At 35.9% G+C, this 27,904-nt stretch overlaps 1 protein-coding gene across 1 annotated transcript in view; it reads right to left on the reverse strand.

The window, feature by feature from the left end:
- Positions 1-1,326: 1,326 nt before the first annotated feature.
- FBXL17 (F-box and leucine rich repeat protein 17) overlaps positions 1,327-27,904 on the reverse strand; it is a gene marked incomplete at its 3' end in the record, with an annotated part of 315,190 nt that continues 288,612 nt past the window's right edge. Inside the window, exons 8-9 of the mRNA XM_084304715.1 lie at positions 16,810-16,952; positions 1,327-1,464 (exon numbers count right to left, since the gene is read on the reverse strand). Of these exons, the coding sequence (XP_084160841.1) occupies positions 1,327-1,464; positions 16,810-16,952 (281 nt within the window). The remainder of the gene's footprint in view (positions 1,465-16,809; positions 16,953-27,904) is intronic.

Genomic DNA, 27,904 nt, shown 5'->3' on the forward strand with positions numbered 1-27,904 from the left:
AACTCAAGCTACCCATAAAACTAGTAGGAATCCACTTCAAGAAATCTGCCAGAGACATTTATATCTTTTATGCAAACAAAAAGATATGATGCATTTCTAAAATTTTGTTTCAATAGCAGTACTTAGTTGTACAGTACATCAAAGTCAGTGTACAGCTTTTTCTATTTTACTGCAACCTCTGTAAACTCACAATTACATGGTCTGTTCTGAAAGTAGTAGGACTGGCTTTTTCTGGGGCGAACGGGCAGACGAAAGGTGGTCTGCCTTGTACTGTGAACACCTATCAAAACACCTTGTCAAGGAGAATCATGGAGCATGGACACGAAAATGTGTCGCGAGTGAAAAATTTACTGAACCATGATCGCAGGATGAGTATCAGAATGATTGCTGATGACTTGAGCATTCCTCAAACCCAAGGTTTTGAGATGGTGAAAGAAAACTTAGCCATGAGGAAAGTGTGGGCGAAGTTTGTGCCGCGAGTGTTGTCAGAGGAGCAAAAGGCCAATCGGAAAGTGATCTGCCAGGATCTTCTTCATCATGTGAATGAGGAGCCCAACTTTTTGGACAATGTAGTGACTGGTAACATGACGTGGGTGTTTGAATACGACCCGGAGAGTAAGCAGCAGAGCACAGAATGGCACACCCCTGCTTCCCCACGCCCCAAGAAAGCACGAATGAGCAAATCCAAGCAAAAGTCCATGCTCATTTGCTTTTTTGATCGACATGGAGTCATCCACAAAGAGTTTGTACCACCCGGACAAACAGTTAATGCAGTTTTTTATGTGGAAGTCCTCACAAGACTGCAAAAACACATTGCTCATGTACGCCCAGCCATTGTCAACAATTGGCAGCTACACCATGACAACGCGCCGAGCCACACAGCCTTCCGTGTAGTGGAGTATCTTGCCCAGCACAAGGTGGCAACGCTGCCTCAGCCCCCCTACAGCCCCAACTTGGCCCCGCCAGACTTTTTTCTATTCCCGAGAATAAAATGGAAGCATCACGCATCGGTAGAGGCGCTTCAAGAGGCCGTGACGAGGGAGCTAAACAGCATTCCGGTCCAGGCGTTCCTGGAGGCATATGAAAACTGGACAACTCGTTGGCAGCAGTGTGTAGATGCGGAAGGGTGCTACCTTGAAAAATTCTAATCGTTTGTTCTATTCTCATGAATAAATTTAAAAAAAAAAGAGTCCTACTACTTTCAGAACAGACCATGTATATTGTGTTCATTGTACACATCACAATGAAAGGTTGTGAACCCCCTGCAGTCCCATTAGATCTACTGAATGCAGCAGGGTGGTGGACCTGTCGTGTTGGTGTAGGAGGTTAAGAGGCAGTAGACATATTGGGTGTCCATCCCATTTGATAAGCCCGTTCCAATGTCCTCTTGCAATCCTGTAGCACAGTACTGAAGGTTATATGTGGATACTGCTGCACTAGCTGCTCCACTGTGGCTTCATTCACCTGCAGTTGAAGAAAAGAATCCATGATGGGCAAAAAGGGAATGAAAACGATAATGTTATGCAAGCTAAATAAATAATCAAGCTCCGGACTCCTGGGAAGACTTGCAGGATTGGACTGTCCGCTGATACAATAGGCTGCACTTACCACAAATGTACAGAATGTGATGCTCTATTAAGGAAGAAAAAAAGAGTTCAATTTCATATTAAAAGGAGAAATTTTATATAACATTCTAGTACATACTGTTTGATTATTTTTGATTGAAAGCAAAAAAAAAAAAAAGACAAAATATCCCCATTTGAAAATATCTCTGTTTAAAAAAAAAAAAAAAAAGCAACAGTATTTAATAATCTATCAACCTACTTTAATTCCATGCTGGACCAAGCTGGTTTGCCCTGGAGCACAAAACATAATTACTCAAAGAAAAGCCATATTGTTTAACAATGCACTGCCCAGATTTCTTCATCTTTAAGTGTAAGCACACTCATTCCAGCTTACTCAAGCAGACATAAGTTTGGAATCTAAGATTTTCTTGGTTTTGGAAAATGAAAATTGATTACATCTATCAATTACATCTAATTTATGGTAGAATTATAGCATTTTTGCACATACTAAGTAGAAGGTCCACAATCAGCACTACTGAAATGAACTTGCACTGTATAGTGGCTCTCAGAGTGGCTGCAATAATAAATAGGAGATAATATGACAAGGAGAAAAAATGCAGGCTATTCTATATTGTGGGTATATCAATTGGTAATGTAGGTCAACTTCTCTGAATATTCAAAGTCCTGCATGTCTTTGTATACCTCACAGGTAGAAGGTATTACTTTAGCCTTTTAGTGTAAGGCTAGCACTACACAAAGGGTCTTGTGGGCAGAAATAAAGGGATCAATAATTAAAATATAAAAGCTTGTCAGGTCAGGGATGTCCCTCCTAAATCTTAAACATCAAAGGTAGCACCTTTATTCTTGATTAGACAAAGCAATCAGACAAGCCTAGCTAAACCTAACACCTTTACAATTGCAGCACTGTTAAGGGATTAATTTGTCAATTATTTTTAAGCTGATTGCAGTTCATATCACAGAACTAGACAGCTTCCTTCATCCTTTAGATAAATGAAAGATTAACTGAAGAACTATAACTTCTAGGTAGTTCTCTTTAAAATCCTTGCTGTATGCTTGGACATTTTAAAATACATCAATACTACAATTAAATACTAAACAGCCTAGATCGGTAGCATGTACAACAGATATCGCTTGTTGCTTTTTTCCCCACTGTGTCCCACATTCAAGGCCAAAAGTAAAAAACTGTACTAGAATATTTACTACCATTACAAAGACCCATCTTGGGAATAATATTTTAAAGCACAGTGACCACAATATCTAATAATATTTTTGTCCTTAAAAGATAACAAGGAGTGCATCCTTCTGAGCAGTGATTGCACTCAATGACAGGGATAAATGAAAGGTTTAATATCCAGTTCTTCTGCTTTGATAATAGAAACACTCAATCTTCATTGGAAGTTTCATCTAGCTGAGACTGACTTGGATAGAAAACTGGTTTAACTTTCCTTTATAACACACACCGTACTCTTTTGGCAAATTACTACATTACAGAAACATCTTCCAGTGCTGATAAACAAGAAGTGACTTTTAATGAATCAAAATGAAATCAGACATAGCACAAGTCCTCCGAAATATCTGATATTTACAGCTGAATACATACATATTTTCAAACTGTCAGCAACGCTTCACAGAATATTGCTTGGAAGAGAAGTATCCCCTAAGCTGTATTTGCTACTATTTGCCTATTCAAAAATAGTCAAAAGTTCTTTTCTTTAAATTTGTGGCTCAGAGAGCCATGGCAGAATCTATCATATTACCAGAAACTTCTCTTAATGGTTAACCAGCCAGAATGAAGATGCTTACCACAGACAGCTGCTTATTCTTAATGGGAAACTTAAATAAGAGATACTGTTCATTTACTAGGTCTCTGCTAATACTAGCGGTAAATAGAGGCTGTTATGCTTCAACACACACTTGGTAGGTCTTATTTGTTAGAATAGCATGAATATTATGTTTTTAGAGAGCTAACTGATGCAATATCATTAGAAGATTTTCTGTTACAAGAAACAAATAAGGCAAATTTGTTATGAGGAGGACATTCAAACACTAAAAGAGAGATAATGATCAGAGAAAGCCATGGATCCTCCATGTCCTGATATATCTTACCAAAGACTGAACACATTTACAGAAGCAATAGTCTAGCTAGATATAATGTATTTAGTGCAGGGCTAATTTAAGTGAAATAGGATGGCCCATAACGCTCAGGAAGACAGATGATGATACAGTGTTGTCTTTTAGTCTCAAAATCTATGAAGAAATCCATGGTAAACCATTCAGCACTAGCCATTATAGTTTACAAATAAATAAATAAATAAATAAATGCAATTATTACTGTATAAATAATATTTAATACAGTTATTACTAATTACTACTTTATTAAAGAAGATAAATACACTTTTGATATTGAGTGCCAAATGCAGTTAAAAAATAAACATAAGCATGCAGAGGATAGGCAAAACCACTGCAGAAATGACTTTATAACAATGTCAGATATTTTATGACCAAAACCCAAACAGTAGAAGGTTTTCTGCATTTTTTTGTGAAATACCATAAGAACTTTTTAATTTGTTAGTTTGATCCTAAGCAACAATTCAAGTGGTATTGAACAGCAAAGTAACTACAAATCTGTCATTTGAAAAATTCTCCATGAAAAAAATATCCATGATAAATGGAGATCAAATATATGTAACCTTTTGTAAAATGTAAATATTTTAAATCTGAAGAAAAAAGTGAATAGTGAAAAATTATTCTGGAGAAAATAAATTCAGTATAAGACCACGCAACAGAAAAGGGTTAAAAAAGATCCTGTTTGGCAGTGGGATGCAGGATGAGAAACAAACGCAGACAGTTAAGCCACAATATATATTCCCTACCAGCATATTTTGATAGCTTCTTTTACCATCAGGAAATCAGATCAATCACTAAAAGAGCGTAACATTTTTAGTATTTTATATTTTCTGTACTATTAGACTAAAACTACACTATCTAAAAAGCGGAAAAGTAGAGAAGTCAAGAAAAATGTGGTCCTTGTTAATGAATAAAATAGATATATAACATCTGAGTCAACTCCCATGGTACCCTTCTCATCAGTTCTCCTAATGGTAGGATTAAGATGCAAAGAAGTCTTATGTCTAACCATTAGAACAGAAGCTTCTGTCTCATTGTTTAGAAGCAGTCTGAATGGTGATAAGACAAAAGCACTGAATGTCATTCCCTATATAAATTAATTACATAAACAGCAATTTTTCCTTCTCAGTTTAAACAGTCTTGTTCACTGAATGAAAAATAAAAATCTTCACATCTTAATACCCTTTAAAATGTTTTATTTTTCTTCCACAGGACTTTCTTTTTTGTTTTGAGTTGTCAAAAGGAAGACTACTGGCTAAACATAAACTAGTTAGATCACATAATACATAATCATTCATCTGCATTCATCTGCATTTGAATAGTCTTTCAATTACATTTTAACACATACTGAAAGAATGCAGTCCTTACTATTAAGAGTCAAACTATTAGCTTGGTGTGAATATGGTCATCAAACAGAAAAAACAAAACAGCAATGAAGTTCAGTTTGAAACTTTTTTTTTTCTTTTCTGACTGACAAAAAATTATTCCAGGCCACAGAAAGAGCTGATTTCATAAAAGCAAAGGAGAAAATAGGTTACAGAAACTATCAGGATCAAGTGATATCATCCCCTCTTAATCCAATTGGAGCAGTTACCTAGAAATCATGATTTTGAGTCCTTTTTGATTAAAGAATCTTCACAAAACCCTATTTCCCAGGACAGTACGTTTGGGTTTGTGATAAAGGAATGTTATCTAGGTGGGACGTCCTTAATTTCTTCTTATGATGATAGTGTGGATATGCACAGAACACTTACATATTATTTGCACTAGCAAAAAAAGAATATTTCTGTATGAGATAGTTAGGAATTCATCTGTGAATGAGGAACATGAAGAGTATTTAGTCCATATGAAGTAGAAGAACATCCACAAAAGGGTTGCGAGAGTAGTTCTTCAACAAGCTCAAAACAGTCTCACTCTAGTGAGACTTACCCACTAATGTGGGTAATGTCTTACTAATGTGGGTAAGACTGGGAAACCAGTGTCTATAACTCCTTCTCCCTTTTAACTAAAATGATCAACATCAGGAAAGTTGAAAAAAACACCTCTAGTCTGTAAATGTTTTTCCCAGAAGGAACTAATTGGCATTTATGTGTTGATTTTTCAGGTTCATGATTTTTCAGGTTCAGTGTCTAACGAAACTACAGTTTTCAATTAATAAGCTACTCACAGAAAAATACTCCATTTTTTGATCCAGTATGCTAAATTAACTCACCTGATGTGATTGCTAGCATTTATTGATTTAGTACATCACTGATATCTGCTATGGACCACCGTAATTTCTTTTATGGCATCCTCCCTGAGTTCTCATGTCAAAATTTAAACTGCAAACATAAATAGTAACTAGATAATATTCAGGTTTTGCTTTTAAATGTGCTATGTCATTCGACAGCTTCAGTAACAATTTCAGCATTGTTTTCTTTCGTTTCTAGAACAGAAAATAAAATTTTTCTAAAGACTTCAAATCATCCTAGCGGGAATTGTTTAGGACTAGGGTCTATTTTTCTTTGCATTTTACTTCCATTATGTTCCCAGGACAGATCTGATTAAATTCAAGGGAGTCAAGTTTTCCTAATCTTGTTAAAATAAATTAGGGATTACAATTGAAACCATTGGTTGAACTAGACATTTCTTTTTAATGAGAGTGCCAGCTTCATTCATAAATGAAGAAGACAAGCAGAGATTTAAGGAATTTTCCTATGCAGAACTTCTCTAATTACTTTCAGCTAACTGGCTAAAAGTTGGTATCATGACCAAGAAATGTCTTGTATTGGAATACTAAGTGGCAAATACAGGGGCTTTAAAACCCTTTGTTTTTTACTGGGGGAAATCCTTTATTACACTGCTAACAAGAGTTGTAGGACTGCCTGGAACTCAGAAACTCTTCCTAAGTAGGAAGTGCAGTCACAGAATTCAGTTCTAAAGCTACTAAAACTTCCCAAGAAGTTTGTTCCCAAGTGACACTCAGGGTAATACTGAAAAGTGGGAGTAGGGTCATCACCTGAACTGAATCTTTTGTGTTGCTCTACAGTATTCAGCATTAATCTAAAAGGCTTTCTACATTAGGAAAAGCTCCAGGGTAACATCCAATTCACTTGATAATTCAGAAGAAAAAATTTTCTCTATTCCAAGTTAGTAAGTGAAATCAATAAGCAGCCACATCATTTAATAATAATTAAAACAAACAAACAAAAAAACAGGATCACATACAGTCCGCCTGTGCCCCCCCCCCCCCCCCCCCCCCCCACCCAGAAACGAACAAACAAAAAAATCATACTGCAAAGTACTAATACAAAAATGCATTATTAAAACTTGTTAGGAAAACTTGGCTATGTTCTTCTGTTGCCTGTTACATCTCACAGGTATGGACTGCTGAAACAATCTCTGCATAGTATCTAACTTAGCTCTTTCATAACATCATGAGGCACTTTCCTTAGGACAAAGCAGGTGTTTTCATTTATGTAAACTTTCATGTGTTTAAAAGGGTTTTCTAATCATGTTACTGAAATTTTTGCTTATGGGGTGGTTGCAGCATTATGGGTACTGAAATTTGTGTGCCATTCATTATAATATATAGTATTATTTGAAAATAATTTGAAAATAATTTGAAATATATAGTATTATTTGAAAACCCAATTTGCATGTAGTGGACAAATAAATGATTCTGTAGTCATTGCGTACACCCATAATGATGGATTTTGGGTACATTTTATGTTCCATTGTTTAAAATGTTTCAACAATAAAATCCAAAATATTCACACCTGGAGATATTAAGAAACATATATTTTTATATATACTTCCTCTTCCGTAAGAAATAGTTTGTTTTCTCAAGTCAGTGTCTTATAAAAAGTGCACTTAATAACAAATGTTTGATTTTTTTTTCTGCTAATAGTTGAATGAATTTTATTCTCAGGTGGCCCAATTATAACTGTTGCCTGTAGCCATAACAAAATTAAAGATTTCTGGAAACGTTTTGTGTGAAGTGCACTTGATCAGCTAAGGCAGACATATTCCACAGAGTTTCAGTGACTGCCCTCATGCCCAGGGGCAGAGCCTTTGTTTAGGACTTTAATAAAATAACACCACTACCGATATTAGCACAATATCCTATAGTCCAAATAAAATCCCCTACAATTTCAACAACAACAAAAAAGTATTTTGACTTAATGAATGCTGTTGTTAAAAAATTAAAAAAAAAAAAAAAGGACATACACACACATACAGCCATATTATTTGTGGATTTATAAATAATGAAATTGACAAGTATATATATATATTATTTTTTTTTTCTCCACAAATACTGATGTACTACTATTATCATGACATTCAACAACTTAATTGTGTTAAGCCAGCAATTTCTTTTCTACTTATAGTTGGAAAAGGGGAAGAAGTAGGCAAGCAGAAATATCCGTAATCATTTCTATGTTGTGAAATGAAACAAATGGAACAAACTGCCTAGTATTTAATGGTAGCACTTCTGGAAGGATTTCAGAAAACATAGCAAGGTTTCTTGTGAAATATACCTCCTTTATAGTTCTTTGCTTAAATCTTGACAGAAAGGTATGGTCTTAGAGGGATGAGATTCTTTGCTGTGGTTGTTTACACAGGTGAAAGCTATTGCCTCAAACTGCCAGTCCTTGCTGCAGTCACAGAGAGGAAAGCGTTACTGCAAACTGACAATACAATTCATTTCATGTCTGTGTAGTTTTGTGTAGTTTTCTAGAAGAGCCGGAGTCTCAGATCTTGCTGTGCTAATCATTACTGCCACCACATTACTGAATATTAAAGTTGTTTAAGTGATAAAGGTTTTCAGTCTCAATTCTCTTTGCTTACTGTGAGGACTTACTTTTCTGTTATATCAAAGAAACCATTCTGAAAGAGCTGTTACTTTGGCTGTTTGGTTGGCTTGCTAATTCTGTTCATTTTAATCAGATGAACTTCTAGGCTACAGCTATACAATTTTACAAGGTAAAACTATTACCAGTATTATAATTATTTCAAATTTATGATGACACTCCATGCTTTGCTTTGTTCGTACTTACAAAAATTGCAGTTAATAAAGAATCATACAGAAGGAAATGACAGTGTTTATTTACATAGTGATAAATATTCTTTCAGATTACTTTGTATCTATTGAATTAGTAGCATCTGATATTTTCCTTCTTACTCTGCTACGGTAACAATAATTTGAGCACGTTATTTTAACACTTGTCAAAATGGGGACCTGTAATATTAACAGAGATAACATTCCCAAATTTTGCCAGCCGGCAAAAGTGATTTGAAGTTTCTGGGGACAATGCTTCTGAAAAGAAAACGTTATTATTATTATTATTATTAAAATCGTAAAAATTCTGACTACTTCACATTGTGCTTTTCCTTAATGGTTGGCGATATCATGATTTTGAACCAGTGATCAGTACCTGAGGCCCCATCCTTTTATTGCAGTATGATGTGTTCAGTTTTTTTAGTTTATAACAGTAAGGATGGACTGATTAACTCAGGAAGATTCCATCTTCAGCCTACTGCCACAGATTTGTTGCTGAACTATCAGCCTAGGAGATAAAATATTTTGGTAAGGAAAGAGTTGACCTATAAGTACAAAAACATGAAATTTGTATAAAGAATCCTTTTTTGTATTTTAGCAGATGCTTTCATTCACACACATAATGGGTCTGTTATTCTAGTTAACTCGGAAGAAAAAAAAAGTTCTGTCTTTAAAAACCGTTGTATTAAAATTGATGTATTGAAAACCAAAGAGAAATAAACCAGATGTACTCTGGGGTGCATCAAGCAAGGTACTGCTAGCTGGCTGAGGGAAGGGATTGTCCCACTCTGCTCTGTGCTGGTGCGGCCTTACCCTGAGTACTATGGGCAGGTTTGGGCACCACATTATAACAAGGACATAAAACTATTAAAGAGCATCCAAAAGGGGGCAACAAAGATGGCGAAGAGTCTGAAGGCCAAGATGCATGAGGAGTGGCTGAGGTCCCTTGGTTTGTTCAGCCCTGAGCAGAGCAGGCTGAGGGGAGGCCTCATGGCGGCCTGCAGCTCCCTCACGAGGGGAGCGGAGGGGCAGGCGCTGAGCTCTGCTCTCTGGGGACAGCGACAGGACCTGAGCGAACGGCATGGAGCTGGGACAGGGGAGGGTCAGGCTGGGGGTTAGGGAAAGGGTCTGCACCCAGAGGTGGTCAGGCACTGGGACAGGCTCCCCAGGGTGGTGGTCACAGCACCAAGCTGCAGCACCAGTTCAAGAAGCATTTGGACAATGCTTTCTGTCATCTGGTCTGATTTTTGAGGAGTTGGACTCAATGATCCTGGTAGGTCCCTTCCAACTTGGGATATTCTATGATTCCATGATTCTAAATGTTATTTTTCTTCTATTGTGGGTAAGCAAGGATAACTAGCTTCTGGTATTGAATGGTATTCAAAGATTTTATGAATCTAAAATCTTAATTAGTTATATATACATTGGTATTTCCTACACTATATATAAAAAATTAAAAAAAAAAATAGAAATCAGAGTACTCTTTATTTTATGCAGCAAAGACCTTTTAACAAATTATAACGATTTAAGAGAAAAAAAATGCTATATAAATTTTTTATAGGGAAGGACTGGATATTTTCAGACCTCAATATCACAAAATAATAATTTCAAATCTCAAAATGTAACCCTTAAAAATATAAAAGATGAACTTGTAGCAGTTTGTCAGGGTTTTTGATCAGGCTAACAGTTGTTAGCATTTCTGAAGACAGAAGGTAAATAGTAATTTAAAATAGCTGTACCAATTATATTAAAACAAGCCATAGCCAAGTTGTGCTGTTCCCATGCTGATTAAGAACAGTTTGGCTCAAAAATGTACTTGAAACGTAAAGATGCACCTAAGATCTTGTCTCCTTTCACTTACTTCAGTTACAAACTTAAATTAAAAGTTTGTGGATGAAAGGTAAAAATGTCAAAAGTCATGCTTACTAATACATACATACATACATACATATATATATACATACATATATTCTATATATATTTATATATATATATATATTCTATATATTCTATAATATATATATATTCTAAACAGAAAAATCTTTTTGTCCTGAGTTGATAATTTTTTTTCATGAGCTAGTATTTCCTCATACACAAGGGGAGCTGTATCCCAGTCAGGCTAATGATTTGCAGTTTGTACAAAGTATACTTTTACAAATGTTTCTAAAACAGACTTTATTGAAGGATGAAGTGACAAATTACTTTAAAAAATCTACTGAATATCTAAAAATCTGAAGATTCAAATGAATTTTTTATGAACTATTTTTATGTTTGGGGGCCATCCATCTTCCTTCTTCATTGTAATATAAAATATTGTGGATTTTATTTGTCAGTTGTATTGCCTGTCAAATTCTGCACTCTGAAATCTCAGTAAAACTCTAATAAGAAATATATGCTACAGATGATCTGAGAAAGTCATCTGGAATAAGCTGCAGACTTTCAGATATATTTTCATGAATTAATGTAAACCAAATTTCTAAAAAAAAATTAAAAAAAAATAATAATGCAAGGAATAAAAGTTGTGATGATTTATTAACTGACATTGTGTATCCATTCACAGCCAACTTTGTCAGACTCACTTCATTTCATTCACATGTAGCTGTGAATGTCAAATTTTGCAGGCCTTTGTTTTTCAGTGTCTTTTTTCTGCATATCTTCTCAAGAAATGTCTCCTGCATTTACGTGGTAGAATGGCTGATAACCATTGCAAATAGCACCACAGCTATAGTAAAAGGATATCAAAATATGAAAATCTGTGTGAGAAAAGTTGCAAACAACATGGGAAGATTATTCTGATTATTCTGACACATTGTTCAACCAGCCAAGCGAGCTATAAGCCAGAGAAACAGATCACGTTTTTAGCCACAATTTCCTAGGTGATATCCAGCCATTTTCCATAAAGGTGAAGAGTTCAAATTGCCATTATTTAATGTTGGATGTTGTGAAAGGAATGTTGTGAAAGCACAATAAAGAAGTGCTTCAAAGAGATCTTTAAAATGAGTTCTAGCTATTAGTAGCACAGAAAACATTGCTCTCTTTCTCTGATATATTTTAGAAATATGAAAAATGCAACAATTGGGAACAGGTAAGTAACTACAGTGGTGCAATAAATATGATCTAGGTCAGTTTAGGAGTAGGAATGTACAAAATGTTCAGAAAAAGAAGGTTGAAACATCTGGATTTCCAATTGTGAATCAGATGTGGGACATTATTTTATGCCGTAGGATTGCTCACACGGCTCTAAAAAGTCCTGATGTCAGTTTCTGTAGGAGAAAAGTAAGCACCTTGTAACTGCCCTCTCAAAGTAGGTAAACTATCACTTGTATGTGTGTGTCAGAAACCATTTTGGGGACATAAAGAAAATATCATTGTTTATCAATTTCATATAGAAAGGACAAGCAATACTTTGAAGTATACACTTTCAAAAGCTGTGATAAAAATAGAGATACAATTAAAATTTGGTTTGAAGAATGGACAGTCATGGTGTCTGCTGCGGGAAGCTCAGCTGAGTGAATTGAATACCACCCCACACTCTGCAGCCAGCCCTCTGCCTGTCTCAGCAGTCGGGGAGATGAGGAGCCTGAGCTCCCTCTTGCCCCTGCTGAACACGGAGCGAGGCCCTGGGGCGCCGTTAGAGCCCACAGCCAGCAGTTCTCCTCGCTGCTGGGAGGGTGGGAGCCGTGGCCACTTGTGCTGCCTCAGTAGCAGGAAGGGGCAGTGTCAGGGACCTGGGAATGGCATGCCATGCCAGCGCCCATGGGAGTGCCAAACAGAAATGCCACAGCCTTTATGCCTTTTCCAATTGCAAAACTCTAAAATATCCTGCCTAGGCTGCAATCAACTACTCTCTTACTGCTTTCAGAAGAAGCAGATAATCAGAACCACATCATTTAGTTTTTATGAAACAGGTAACTCGTGCAGCCCCAAGTGCAGCTAGGTGCCTGTACACACCCACACACACATAAGCAGACGTAGAAATATGTATTTCCAGATAGTTCTTGGTATTCTCCCAGAAAATGGAGAAGGAGGTGCATCAGGAGACAGCACAGAGGTCTGTGCTCTGACTGGGAAGCAGCATATGTCCTAACAGATGGGTCTCTGCCAGGGATGCAGCATGGCTGGTGAGTGTCCATGAAAACAACCAGAAGGGACAAGGGGCCTTGCTGGTTTTGAGTGTGCTGATGTATGCTTGTAGGCAACTGGGAACTGCACTGTCCAAAACACAGGGACTCAAAAACATGTAGGGTCTGCCTTCTAAGCACCTAAATACCTTTGGATGTCTGGACCACAGGCTCTCAGAACTCCACCTGTTACTGAAAATGAATGGGACTTGTCTCACTACACCTATGCAGTACAGTACAGGAGCCTGGAGAGATCACAGAGCTAGCACTACCTGAGCTGGTCATGGAAATGCAAGTAGCAAGTTACACCACTACATCTGTATGACAGGATCTCATGAGCGCTAATTTTCCTGACAACATGCTGGGCCTTGGCAATCAGCCTGCCACTAGGACACATGCCTGAGCATCCATGCTGCCCTGCACTGCCCCAGCAGCGTCAGTGCATTCAGAGCTCTCTCCGTGGCTCAGACACCACTGCTGCACAGTGCAAGGAGAGCCAAATTTGACAAGTGCTAAGGAAAATTTAAAAAGAGACATTTTCTCACTAACCTTGCCTTTAGCGTTTTTACATTGAAAAGAATATTTTGATTTTCTATCTTGTAAAACAAAATTCTAATATGCCTAGTTCTGAAAAACTTTCAGCATTCACCAATTTTTGATTTTCTCTGTATTTGATTTGTAAATAGTGACTATGTTGCTACTTAGTAACATTAAATGTAGCAAAAATAGTGTTAAAAATGCTTATTAGAAAATTCCAACTTAAATATATGCCCTCATTATGATGATCTCATGGTAAAACGTTTTTATGAGACTTCTAAACAGAACGACATTTATTTTAAGGCAAAGAGCATATTGCTCCTGTGGTGTGCATGTTAGATGGCAGGGAACATGATAAAAAGAAAGGTCATGGCAACAGCAGTTTGATGAGAAATGAATAATTTGATTATTTTCATGGTGTGGATCAATAATGCTCTGCATCTACTGAAACCCATTGCCTGAAGGCACTTAGATAATCAATGGCATAAAACAGAGCCTGCCTTTGCCCAGGCTTGCAGCCTCTCTGATCTTTCTTGGGAGGACCCTTGACGCCTGTAATTTATGTCAACTGCATATCAAAGAAATTCCACAGAGCCTGGGTCATAAAGAGTATTTTAGTGGTAACCATTTGAAGTCTACTTACATATGTTCCTTATGTAACTCTGTTTAAGTACTTCCTCTCCGATGCCTGGGAATTCCTAGAAAGGCACAAGTGCTACCTGGCACCAGTGTCACAGTCAGTGCCTTAGAAAAGCAAGGTTGGCTACAGGGGCCAAGTCTAACCCTCTTTACTGCAAGCTGGCAACAGTCCAAAGGCAAGAATTTCAGTCAACAGCGCATGCAAATAGACCCTTCTGCACCACCCAAGAATTCCCTTTAATGATGTGCCGGACACTGACATTTTTAATTTAATAGAGCAGCCATTGGAAAAAATTAGTTCTGCATGATATTGGGGAGAGACAGTTGAAGACATGATTTTCTTCAGTAATTTCTCTGTTCATTTGCAGTGGAAAAAGGGAGCTGGCATCTTCCAGCTGCCAAAAACTCTCAAGTCAAGGATACTTACTTCTTTCTGTCTGTGGAGCTGTATTTCCCATCAAGACTTCACAAGCAAGAAAATGTTTCCCAGTGGTGCCCTAATACTACAATGCTTTAAGAACATTTGCTCACATCTTAGCAAATTTTAGCCACCATACTTCAAATACACATATGCATGCACACATGCACATGTGTGTGTGCATACAAATGCACACACATGTGGGCATGCAGGATCAACGTCGCTTTTCTTATCTGCCCAGAAGCTTTCTCAGAAAATACTATTTTCCTTTTAGCAGTTGACTTTAACAACACAAAAGACGGTGCACAATCCTTTGTAAAGAACTAGGAAAGCATTAACCAGCAATTAGAGAAATACAGACTGTAGTACATAAAGTTTAACTGATGAGGTAGTAAAACTTGTTTTCAGCATCAAGGTCATTGATTTTCTATAGCAGCAGAAGGCAGGATAAAATTATTGCACTTATTAGATCCTTGTTGATTGTTCAACATTAGCTAAATCCACAAATAAATATATGTAAAATTGATCAGGTGATTCAGGGTCAGATCTAATTCCCAAGGTCAAGTAACCCTTTGAACATTCTCTAAGTACATAATCTTAGCACAATCCATCAAAGAGACTCACACACTTTTCTTCTATTGGCTCTTATAAAACACTCAAGTTTAGGAGATTAACTGGAGTCAGCTTCAGTAGACAGAGCAATTCTTCTAAAGTGCTAAACCTCCCCTTGCAGTGGAAACTTTCTAAAGCTGGGTTTGCAAAATCCTATTTCTAACTTTGCAACTGACCTGGAAATTATTATTCATTGCCAGTTGTAATACTGTTTTGTTGGAATGTTTGTTCGTTTTAAGTGTCTTCTTTAACACATTGCAAAGATGCAAGGTAATGGTTTTGAGCAGGAAGCATCTTAGAATAAAAAATGTGTTTGTTCAGGTTGTATTCAGCTAGAAATTTGCATGCCTGAGAGATACATGTATGCTCATGAGGATAATCACTAGCTGGACTCTGAATTTTGCTACACGATGGCTGAATAAGAAACAAATCTTGCAGGTGTATTTTCAGATTTGAGACCAGAGACGGAACCTCCAGTAGATCTTAGCTATTTTTGCTCTGCTCCCAGACATCTTTCTCTCTCATCTCTGAACTAAGACATGATTCCTGAAGCCTATATACACACACTGTGATTTTGAATAAAACTAGAACAAAACCTTTTTTTTTTTTTTTCCCTGCATGTTTATTCTGAGATGAGTAACAACACAGTACAGTACTGAAAAGAAAAAGGCAGAGAGAGCTTTTGTTGCTAGTGAAATTCTCTTCTATCATTCTTAACATTACTTGGGGGCTTCTACTGATGCTAAAACAGGAGGGTAAAGCTTCAGTTTAAAAGATGTGAATTCAGTACACTTGAACATTACTATAAATATATCCATATAGATACAGAATAAATGTTTTAACTGGGTCTCTGAAAATAAGGGAGACATGACTGAGTTAGATCTGTCTATCCTCACACTGTTCCTACTTTTCTGGCAATCCCACCAAACTGACATTTTGAGTGAGGACTTCCTGATGTGCAATTCATTAGCTCTAACACAGTCTAATCCTGCATCTCTTTTTTTCCCAAAGGCTTCACAATTTTAACATGACATAGTTGTCATTCCTGTCTCTCAGCTGAGGAGAACAGTTATCACTTACATTCAATTCCTTTAAATTACAAAACTACAAACTAATATACTTTTTTTTTTTTTTTTTAATTATGAAGAGAAATTAACTTGTAGGCATTCCTAATACATTCCAAGTGCAAAAGCTATATTCTTAAAAAAATCGGTGTTTCCAGCATCCCAAATCCCTCCCTGTGTGTTTTCAAAACCATTGCATATGAACAAGAACACAGACTTACTGAAAATCACTCTGGAGGTAGCACTGTGGTATTTTTAGTATTGTATTCTATCTTTTTTCTTTCTTTTTTTAAAACAAAGCAGTCTATCACAGTTATGACATGACATACCAATCACTGCTAGCCAAAAATATTCAAAACTCTCAGAGGGCAGATTTTGCATAAAACTTGTGTGAGTATCTGAGGTTGTAGGTGTTGCTTGTGGGTGTATTTTGAAAATCTATGTCAGCAAAAATTTATAATGCTCTTTTTAGTTCTCTAGATACATTTTAGTGAAATATATGAACACAGTGTACTAGAAGAGTTACCACACTAGTGAATGCCAAACCTATTTGCACAGGAAAATACAAATCTTTCCACCTCTTTCTTTTGCATACACACACCCCAACACTCACTCTCTCACACTTGCTCTGAAGTAGGTACCAGTTCATGCAAATGTTGCTTACCTGATCACATCTCATCAGCCCTAAATATCTGAGAGACTTGCTGCTTTGTGCAATTTGGGTGGCTCCATGGTCTGTGATTTCTTTGCACCATCCAACATCCACAGTCTCTATTGTCATGCTGTATCGTCCAATGGCTATCAGAGCTGTAAAAATATTAAAAACATGAGAAATGTTAAACTCAGTTATATGGTAAGCTCAGTGGAGATAAGCTCAATTATATGTATACACTACATGATACCAAAATAGAATTTTCAGAAGCAGATTTAACTTGTAAAAGATCATGTATTTTGCATTTTTAACTATAGAATAACTATCTCTTAAAATTAGGATGCAGATGTGCAAATACACACAAGGTATTTTTCTATCTACCAGTCCGCATAAATAGACCAGTTAGCAGAGGTGTTCTATATGAGCTCTTTTAATTCCTTTGTTTGGAAGGATCAAAGACCAATCAATTAAAATTGAAATAACTATAGAATAAAAAGAAGTCTACCACACTCTTCAAAGAAAGTAACTGATTTTATAAAATTAACACCTTTTTTTTTTCCTTTTTTTTTTTTCCCAGCAAAGTATTTTTGCAAATAAGCACAAAGAATAACAGAACATTTCCTGTGTCAATAAAACAAATAGATTTAAGAAACCATGCAGATATGTCATATATTTTACAAGTATATTCTAAAATTGCATTTGTTTCCTATTGCTCATATTGATGATGTAATAACAACCATATGTCTTTCTTTCATGTTTTCTTCAGGAACACTTTTCTAAAAAAAAAAAATTTATAGAAGAAAGAATTAGAAGAAAAACTTGAACCTTCATAAAAGGAAAGGAAAGAGGAAGTTCTGAAAGGGCTGAAAACCACGAGGCATCTGAACAAGTTGGGCAGGCTTTGTCATGACATTGCCAGTCATAAACGACTGATGAAAGATTGTGAAGGATCACCATCACTTTGGTCACCACCAACTAGAACACCTGCCACAAAATGCAGGCTCAGAAACTGTTAGTCAAGTTGGGCTTTATTAACAGAAATGAGTGGCAGTTTTCATCAGCTAAAAACTCGGCTTATGAAAAAGTCAGCCTACCCAAGTCCTAACCCTTAATCTGCATATCATCAAGGGGTAAGATGTTTACTCTTTTTACTCTAGGTATAATGCAGTCACTGAAAAGGAAGATGAAGGAGTGAGTTACTGCAAATAATGGAAATATCTTTAAAGAGAAGAGTTTTCAGCAACTATGGGCCAGTTCTGCTCATACTACAGAGCCTACTGACAATTAAAAAAAAAAAAAAAGTTATAAAGAGCTGATAGCTTTTGATATGCCAGATGTTAATCTTCACTAATCAGCATATAACTGAGAGCTAGAAGCAGTCCACCTGACCTTGCAGTAGTTTTGAAGAGACCTAAACTAATGGCAGACAGCAGTGAGGATAATTTGTTAATTTATAAATCTTCAGGTGGACTTGATTTGCAATCGAAATCAGCCAAAAGAGGCCAAATACATTCTCAGAAGCTATGGAAGATGGAGTGGAACATCAATTTTTTCTTTCAGCCATTCACCAAAAAGGGCAGTAATAATTGAATTTTGTAGCTGACATAATGAAATTATAATACAATCATCTATTTAGTATCATTATGATTTCATTGATTTTTGTAGGACAATACCAACTACCTTCTCAGTACATCCCTAAAAACAAATCCTAATTCTGCTGATAGGTACATATATACATAACAAAACATGAACTTTATCCTTGTTTCCACAGAGCCCTTCAAAAATGCTACTTTAATAAAAATCATGGGAAAAGAGTCAGAAACCTTCTGTATGTATTTTGCAATAACAAAAGCTATAGCAATTACAGATTACCTAACTCCATGGAAAATGTTTTAGTTTACAAACTACTTGTTTGTAGTTCAGGAATACTGAAAATCTACCATAACATTAGAATGTTGTCAGTTAAATATGATTTCAAAAACTGTCTCTGAATGTACTTGCTAGTTCTTTTAAAGTTACAATCATATTTTCTTGTAAAGTTACAATCATATTTTATCATTAAGAAGCTAAAAAGCACCCCTTTTCAATGCTTTGTGAAAAAGTGATAAATGGGAGAAAATCAGCAGAGAGTACTATTATGAGTGTAATGTAAAAGATCATCAGATCTCACTGGTAAAGAATTCTCCTAGTAAATCTATTACAGGAAATTAGACATACAACTTCTGAGAGCTCTTTCACAACACATAGATTAGAAAGGAAGTAGGAAATGATGCTGTTGAAAGCTCAAAAATGTTACACTGTGTGCAGAATGCCCAAGACTAAAATATAACCTGAAAAGTCCATGAAGCTACCTTGAATGTGGCAGAAAGATGGCTTAAATCTCAGGCAGGTATTTCCACTTGCACATATTAAGCAAACTGGAAGAATAAAATATTCTATTTCTTATTTATACATGCCATATACCATTTTATAACAAAACACTAATATAAAACCATTTTATAACAAAATGTAACTTAAAACATGTTGATTTATTGTTTGATATGTTAGTCCTTTTATTTTGGTATTTTGGGGGGTAAGGCATTTAATTTCTAGAGCAGATGTTTAAACCAGTTAAGTTTTACCTTTAATGCAAACATAAATTTCTGTTTTTATTTTAACATAATGAAAAAGGGACTTAATAATTATTGAAACAAGAACAAACTAATTATCAAATAACAGATCGTGAAGCCACTGTGCAAAAGTGGTCTTCAGTGCTTGCCTTCTGAATATCAATACTTTAACTTGAAAACTATTATTTCCCGTAAGTATTTAAAGAATGAAAAAGAGTAAGATTGCACCTGGAATTTGGAAAGCACATGTAAGTTTCCATAATTGAAAATGTATATTTATTATTTTGGGACTACATTGTCATTACTATATTCTGTCAACTATCAGATAAGCCAGAACACGGAACTTTAACAATAGTATGAGACAACCACCACGTTTTTTGTACAAGCAGCAATATTTACCAGAACAATACAAACTGGAATAAAACAGCCTAAGGCAAGGTATGAATATGATATATGGGAAATTGAATGAAAAAAAAATCTAACTATGAGGTCTTTGCTGGAAGGGGTTAAGTTAGCACGGTTTTACAGTTCAGAAGCTCCAGATCGATTTTCAGAAAATTACGAATCTGATGTTTTCACTTGTTTTTCACATCAGTGTATATGAAAATAATTGGATGAAATTTCATGCTGTAATTGATCTGTGTGTCTAATCTGTGAGTCAGGTACGTTTTAGACTTATAATGCCTGGGGTACATTTTAGGTTAGAGACCACTGAGTGGGCAGTACTTTTGTCTGGCTTGCGTTTTGCCTGCAGTATTATTCACTCTCTACTACAGAGCTCCCAGGTATCATATGCATATATATATATATATATATTTTTGTTGTTGTTGTTGTTCAACAGTTTCAAATATGCATGTGCTCTTTAATAAATAAGAACAATTGACAACATTTTTCTAATTTAATTACAAGTGATGCTAGAAATCAATTACAGTATTACAGATGGCCTGCCTGGCTGTTATAATATTATCTCACATGGCAGTAAAAAATGACATATTTATGTTCTACTTTGCAACTCTTTGTCCCCAGATTAGCAGATGTCTTTCTAGAAAACCAAACACTTTGACAAGAGTGTATTCAAAACATTTCAATGTTACACTGTAGTCATATATCACAACAGTTCATCTGTGAAATACATAAAGAGTATGCCATTTTAAAACACTGACTGCATTTTCAGAAAATTTTAGATGTGTGTCATTGCACCCTCATGAGAACAATGCTACTTGGTCAGAGAAGACATCCACTATTCGGTCTCTAGCAGCACCCAACAGTGGGGGTCAAAGACCATAAGAACAAGTGAAAAGGATATTTTCCCTAAACGCTTTCCTCACATGAAAAAAATTACAGACAGGAACTTTCTGAAGCTGTGTTGATGCCTCTGTAGCTCTATAAATCTGTCTAACTAACCAGCCTTTTGACCCACCAAATTACTTAGGCTTCACAACAGCCTGTTGGCAAGCAGTCCCTCCATTCAGCTACCATCTGTTTTGAAAACCACTTGTTAGTTTTGAATAAGCTCTAATAGTTGATCCTGCTTGTGACTGCTCAGTTCCTTTACAAATGCTTCCTGGAAATCCCAACAGACTGTATCAACCACATCTTGCTGAACTTCTTCAAAGTACTCTGATATGACTGTGAAGCACAATCTATCTTAATGAGAGCTGTGCCAGCTCTTCCCTGACTCTTCCTCTTCCATATTTATTCATGTGTTCACTAATTGTATTCCTAATTATTAATAATATCCCTTACACAGATGTCAGGTTAGTCAATTTATATTTTTCTGACCTTCCCTGAAACCTTTATTGAATACCTCTGCCAAGCAGGCCTGTGTTAGTAAAGCAGGTTTAAGTGAAAGATTAGGCTGCCGTTAGCAGCTCAACTATTTCGTCTTTGAGTTCTTTTAGAAGTCTTGGGTACACACAGTTCTTCTGCTTGCATGAGCAAAATACTTTAAGCCATAGGTTTCAGCTAGGGAAATGTTTGCATTGCTCAACAGCCTTTTTTTTTTTTTTTTCTTTCCCCTCTCTGACTACATTTGTCCATAATAAACAGAATACATTGCTGTTCTCAAAAAGCCTGGCGGTAATTTAACAAGGACACACACAGTAAAAGCCTTACGAAGTAAGTTTGGATTCTTTGTCTTAGACACTTGTAGCACAATCAGCAATAAAGAAGAGCCGAAGGTGTGTTTCAATCTAATGACAACCAAGCTCTAAACACAGTGAATGACAAAACAAAATCTCCACACACTGCAAGTAGAAGTGGGCACACAAAAATCTACCATGTAGTTTACAGATGCTGGCTTTGACATATGAACCTCTCTGTCTGTGAATATTTAACACTGCATCCAATTCGTTTCTCTCCTTTTTTACACTCCCATTTATTTTGGCAAAAGCAAGTTTTCATATTTTTTTTTCCAGAGCTAGGTTGGAGGAATGGAAATCAACTGATGTACAGCTCCTACAAGGCAGAAGATGAAGTGTAATGTCTCTAACTGGAATTGGAAAATCACCTCCACAGCCTTGAGCTGTATTAAGCAAAAATGTTTTCCAGTTGTAGTGGTAGTGGTGCTTTGTTGTAACTCTGAAGGTGAAAGGACATATGCATGACCAGGACTGCGTGGCATCATTTAGCTGGCCAGCTGAAATAGTTGGAAAAAAAACCCAACAGATTCTGTTCTTAGTACACTGTAAATAGTAATTTAACCTTATTTAATTTAAAACAGATTTCATTAAACTGACATAGATAATGTGTCTACTACTATGGGTAGAAATGGCTGTTTTAGAGGAGAAAGTTCTCCTTTTAACTACATGTAACCTGTGAAACCAATGGTTGTAATACAAATGTCATCATGGTTATCTGCTTCCAGACCTGATCTAGGCAGGCACTGAGCTGTTAAGCTGACAAAACCAGGGGCAAGACTGCTGTAGTTATTTTACAGGATAGTTTTGGAAAACTATACTAGGCATATACCTTAAAGCCTCTTTGATTTTGTGTACATGACCCCTTCTCTCCCCCCCAAATTAGAAACAAGTATTAGGCTAATAATTTACAAAAGTTTCACTAATTAGCATTCATAATTTACTAAGTCGTGACTATCAGAGCACCTCTTCTATGAAGAAAGGTTGAGAGAGTTAGGGCTGTTCAGCCTAAAGAAGAGAAGGCTCTGGGGTGACCTCATTGCAGCTTTTCAGTACTTAAAGGGGCCTTAAAAAAAGATGGAGAGTAAGTTTTTGCTCAGTCAGATAAAGACAGGACAAAGGGGAATGGTTTTAAACTAAAAGAGGGGAGATTTAGATTGGAGATGAGGAAGAAATTTTCCACTCAGAGGGTGGTGAGGCACTGGCACAGGTTGCCCAGAGAAGCTGTGGATGCCCCATCCCTGGAGGTGTTCAAGGTCAGGCTGCACGATGTCCTGGGCAACCTGATCAAGTGTCTGGTATCCCTGTCCATGGTCGGGGGGTTGGAACTGTATGGACGTTAAGGTCTCTTCCAACCTGAGCCATTCTTTGATTCTATGATTCCTAAGTATGAGGTCACTGTAACGTAAAAAGTAACATACATATCTTTGGTATGAACAGCCAGTATTTGGCCCAATCTTAAATTAATTTTTACTGTCTTTTTAAATCTGGAAATGAATACTCCATGTATTGCACAATTTTTATTAAATATTTTTTTTTTTTTAAATTTAGTGTATTAAGCATGATCACACCCAATTAAACATATTTTTACTGTCATGTACCTACTACACAATAGAGTACTTCTTTAATCATTAAATCTTAGCTCAGTTTAACAGAAAATAAACCTCTGTGAGATTTGTGTTGCTGTTTTTCTCCTATCATCACCTACCATACTACATATGCAAAAAACACTGCGCTTGGTCAGCCTTCAGTGAGAACTGGATAGAAATATTTTTTAAAATTATGACTGACCTCATCCTGACACCATGGCATTATATGTGTATATATATGCAATCACTCAAAAAACATTATTGCATTTGTTTATTCAGTTCTTTCATCATTAATGAAAAAAGCATGTAAATGTTCAAGAATTAGCATTTAAAATTTCCAAACTCTCTAATGGTTTCATGCAAAGTAGAAATCAATCAGTCCTCCAAGTATTACCAAGTATATAGTTTTCTTATGGAACTTTACATTATCTTTTATTTATTATATAGCTAAAAGCTATTAAGGTGGTTTTGATAGCCATCTACTTGCTAATGAAAGCTTAATACACCACAAAAAAAGGGGGGGAGGAGGAGGGAGGAGAAGTTTATGATTTTTAAAATTGCTATAAGCAGATGTCATAAAAAAAAAATAGCAAAAATTAGCAAAGAAAGCTATACATCTAGGTGTTAAGAAAATGATGTAACAGTTGAACTTCACAGACTGTGAAATATTCTTGTGTTGGTGGAAGTTCATCTGCCTGAGCTAGTTAAAATATGAGTGGACAAACTTCTGGAGAGGTTACAAATAAAATTTATGAGACTGAACAAGACAATTTAAATGGGCATTTCTATCTGTTGTTTTTCTGTCGTTTAGCCTATTGAATTAGGAACAAAAGAGAGAGACGTAAATAATGCAGATAAATTATAAACATTTGAATTCATTGAAGCTTTACCACTCACAAAAATTAGTTTGACATTCCTTTTTCAGTAAATTGTGGAAAAGTATTTATAAATTAGCCTGCAATTAAACACAAGCACTTGTTAATTGTAAAATACACAGTTGAGTATATAGACAATTTAATGTAATGCAATATTTAAGAACTGAAATTAAAACATTGACTAATATATGTTACTAAGATCCTCTACAGTATACAATAGAATAACTATTGAATATTTAGTTAACATAAATATTTCTTCACTGAAAATGCTCCTCTTTTTGAGTGCATATCTATAAAAACTTATTTTCAAAGTATCTGCAGTTATTCAGGTTCTTTTCCTGAATGAGGGCTACAGAATTTGATTCTTTAGAGCAAAGCTTGATGCGATAAGCAAAAGCGCGGTGAATTTTCACACGATGCTAACAGATAGGATTTGTGGTTACCCCCTACATTAATGAGGTTGATGGTTATCTGCCATGCAAATTATGTGAGGTCTTGCAATTTAGATAATCTATTATGTGCTGAGACACATAGAATATACACCTAATCTCCTTTCCATGTATCAGAAATGTTTTGCTGCAGTAACTGCAGTGGTTGAAGAAATCACTGCTCGAGTTGTCTGCTGCTTCATTCACCCAGAACAGGAATCAGAGCTTACAATTCACATTGTTTCCTTAAATGAAAAGCATTTGGATAAAAATCACTGCATGATACATCTTCTTAAAACAAACAATTCATCTACACCTGTTTCACATTTGTAAGGGTATTTTTATAACAAAATAAAATATTTGTTTGTCATATACTGATATAAATCATGCATCAAACACTGTAGTCCATCTGGTATGAAATCAAGACTCCTATGAATATATCACAAACTTTATTTGTGATGGCTTCCCAGTCAAAAGTCTAATTCTTCTCAGGCCTTCGCGTGTCCATCTGACAGTTAACATCCTATGTATAATTTTTATTTTTATTTTTTATAATCATGACCTCATGTAACAGCTACATTTCAGTGACACTATTAAATAGTAAAGTGAGACAGAACTTACACAGGAACTGGCTCTCTACCAGGGAATTCTTCCAGTCCCATTTATAATCAAGCACTTGATTCTTGATATAATCAAGAACACATTCTTGGTTATAACTGTACGAGATGATTCCTTGAAATAATAGCAAATTTATAAATAAAACCATATAGTAATAGCTAACACAAACATACAGGGAACCATTTAAGTCCTTTTCCCCATGGTATGGAGTGCAAATGGGAGAGATGTCCAGGTTATTTTCTTCATATTTTACAGGAGGTGTATTTTAGCATGTACAACAAATGCTCGTAGAACGCAGTAACCAGATAGGTATTCAAATAGGTGAATACTTAAATCTTGTACATCCTAAAGAAGGTTAAAAAAAAGTTGCCAAGCCTGAAATATTTTCCCAACGGAATGCTGTGTTATCTCTGGATAGCAAGCCTACATTTCAATGTACTTTGTGTTCTTTGTGTTTTTATTATTTTTTTTGCTATTGTCTTCACTTGCCTCAGGCTGCTGGAGGTCTCCCATGATAATTTTATTGTTTCACCTTTGTGCTTATGTGGCTAAAGGCAACATGTGAGAATGAAGTATGGGACTGAGCTAAAATATAGAAACATATAGCGACATTGGGAAACCAATCTAACAAGATGCCTCAAGGAAATGAAAAGAAGTCAGACTGTCTCCCTAAAGCAAACCGTCTTTCTTCAAGGGTTTTTCTGGGTAAATTCCTTCATCTGGATGCATATTTTGACCTTTTCTTGGAAATTTGGTGGCAATCCACTCAACCACAGTAATTTTGACTGAAAAACTACTTGAAAAAGATAACATATAAACAACATGTTGCTGGTTTACCATTATTTAAAGTATTGGTTACCTAAGGAAGCCTTCAGAAAGTCCTTGGAGGCAAGAATAGTCCCAAGGAATTGAAAAGACCTAATGCCTCCAAGAGGAAAAAAGTGACAGGTGTTATCTATCAATTGCTTTTAAGCAATTACAGGAGAAGTATTTAATTGTATATTTTTGTATGGAAAACATAAATATACACATATATATATTTTCTGTACTGGTTCATACTGGTTATATTATAGTTATTGTTATATGGTTACCATTAAGTTGGTACAGTATACACGGCTGTATCTGATGACAACTTTATTAGCTAGTACATAGAAATAGGACAACTGCTTAGTCATCTTTTATCTTATCCTATCCTTTTTTCAAACCCCTAGAAACATGTGGCAACTGGAGGGCTATGATTTCCCAGGTAGAATTAATCTTGGGGCTCTCTTTGCTTTTTATCTCGAACATTTGTCAGTTCTGCCCTGATTATAAACACACATGAAATAGTACATTTGTACAAAAGTTATTCTGTTGTCCTATAATGTTAGCAAAACTTTGCCATGAAATAGAAATTAAATAAAAACAAACAAAACAAAACAACAACAAACAGGAAAAGAGTGATCTTTCAGAATCATCTTTAACATAACAAGTATTAAACAGCTGTTTCCCCAGAAGTCCACATTCAGAAGAAGGCTAAGGCTATGAACAAAATCATACAAGATGTTATATTGTATTTTACAGAATATATTTCAGCATCAACAACAATGAATTAATATTAATTACATCTGTATTCTAAATAAACTCTATCCATGCACAGGAAAGGCTCCATGATATTTTAGCCATTTCAATAATAGAGTTAACTCAATGCATCCCAACAGCAAGAATCAAACCAAAACAAAGAGAAACCCCAAACCTTCAATATAAGGATGCGAAAAGACTCTAATGCTTTAAAATGAAAGGTATGCAGCATACTTGGTTCTTCCCTGCTTGAGATCTCTCTCAAAAATATTACCAAATACCCATTTCAGAGATGGACTCTGGGAGTGGTAAAAGCCACTGCTTTCAGCCCCGTGGCCTTAAGTCAAAATAGCCCCCATAGACCAAGCTGGTCAAAACAAGCTCTTTTTATTCATTCTTTCTTGACGACACTGCAAGATAATTTGTTTTCTTTGCACTACTTTGAATAAGAGTAATTTTTGTCATCATCACAGTCCTGTTCTGATTGCAAGCAGAAGACAGTAAGCATGAACTCAGTCCACTGGAAAATTATGGAGCTAATTCAACCAGATGTGAAGAACACAAAGATGACTGGGAACAGCTAGCACAGATCTGCTTGGAAACCATTCCTGGCCAACCTGGTTGCCTTTCTGTGACAAAATGGCTCATAACAGAGCCTACAGACAAGGAATATGTAAATAATTTTGTATCAAGAGAGATATTGGAATATCTATAGTGTTTCTTTGAGAAGAAGTATTAGAGACCCTTAAAAACATTTTTTTTTTTTTTTTTCCCCAGTTCAAAGGTGGAAACGTGTTTGTTTCAGGGCAACAAAACCACTGAAAAATACCTTAACTGCACAAATCAAGAACAAGAGATATACAAGGAAAGCGAAACACAATCTTTTCAAAACACAATGTGTTTGACTTTATTTAAATAACACTGATCTATGAAAGCTGTTATTCCTAGTTGCTGCTGCAACTAGGCTCAGTGGCATTCAGAAATGAGTCACTAATAATGACAGTGAAAATCCAGATCTAGATACTCTGAAAAATAAAGTTTGTAGCCTTGAATGACATGAGGTACACGCAACACATTAACCAACAGAGGTATGAAAGAAAGTATCTTTTCTGAAATCTGGCATCATTTGGAGAACTGGTGGATGTGCTGCTTATGAACTTCTCAAAGTGCTTTGAAAAAGCTGTTATCATGGCCCACTTCAGGGGTTATGGTGACAGTGACAGAATACAGAGTATTATGTACAGACCAGAAGCAATGTTCACAGTGTTTTGCTGGTACAGCTTGAGATGA

The sequence above is a fragment of the Netta rufina genome (assembly GCF_964035555.1).
Source record: "Netta rufina genome assembly, chromosome: Z".
Taxonomy (NCBI): Eukaryota; Metazoa; Chordata; class Aves; order Anseriformes; family Anatidae; genus Netta; species Netta rufina.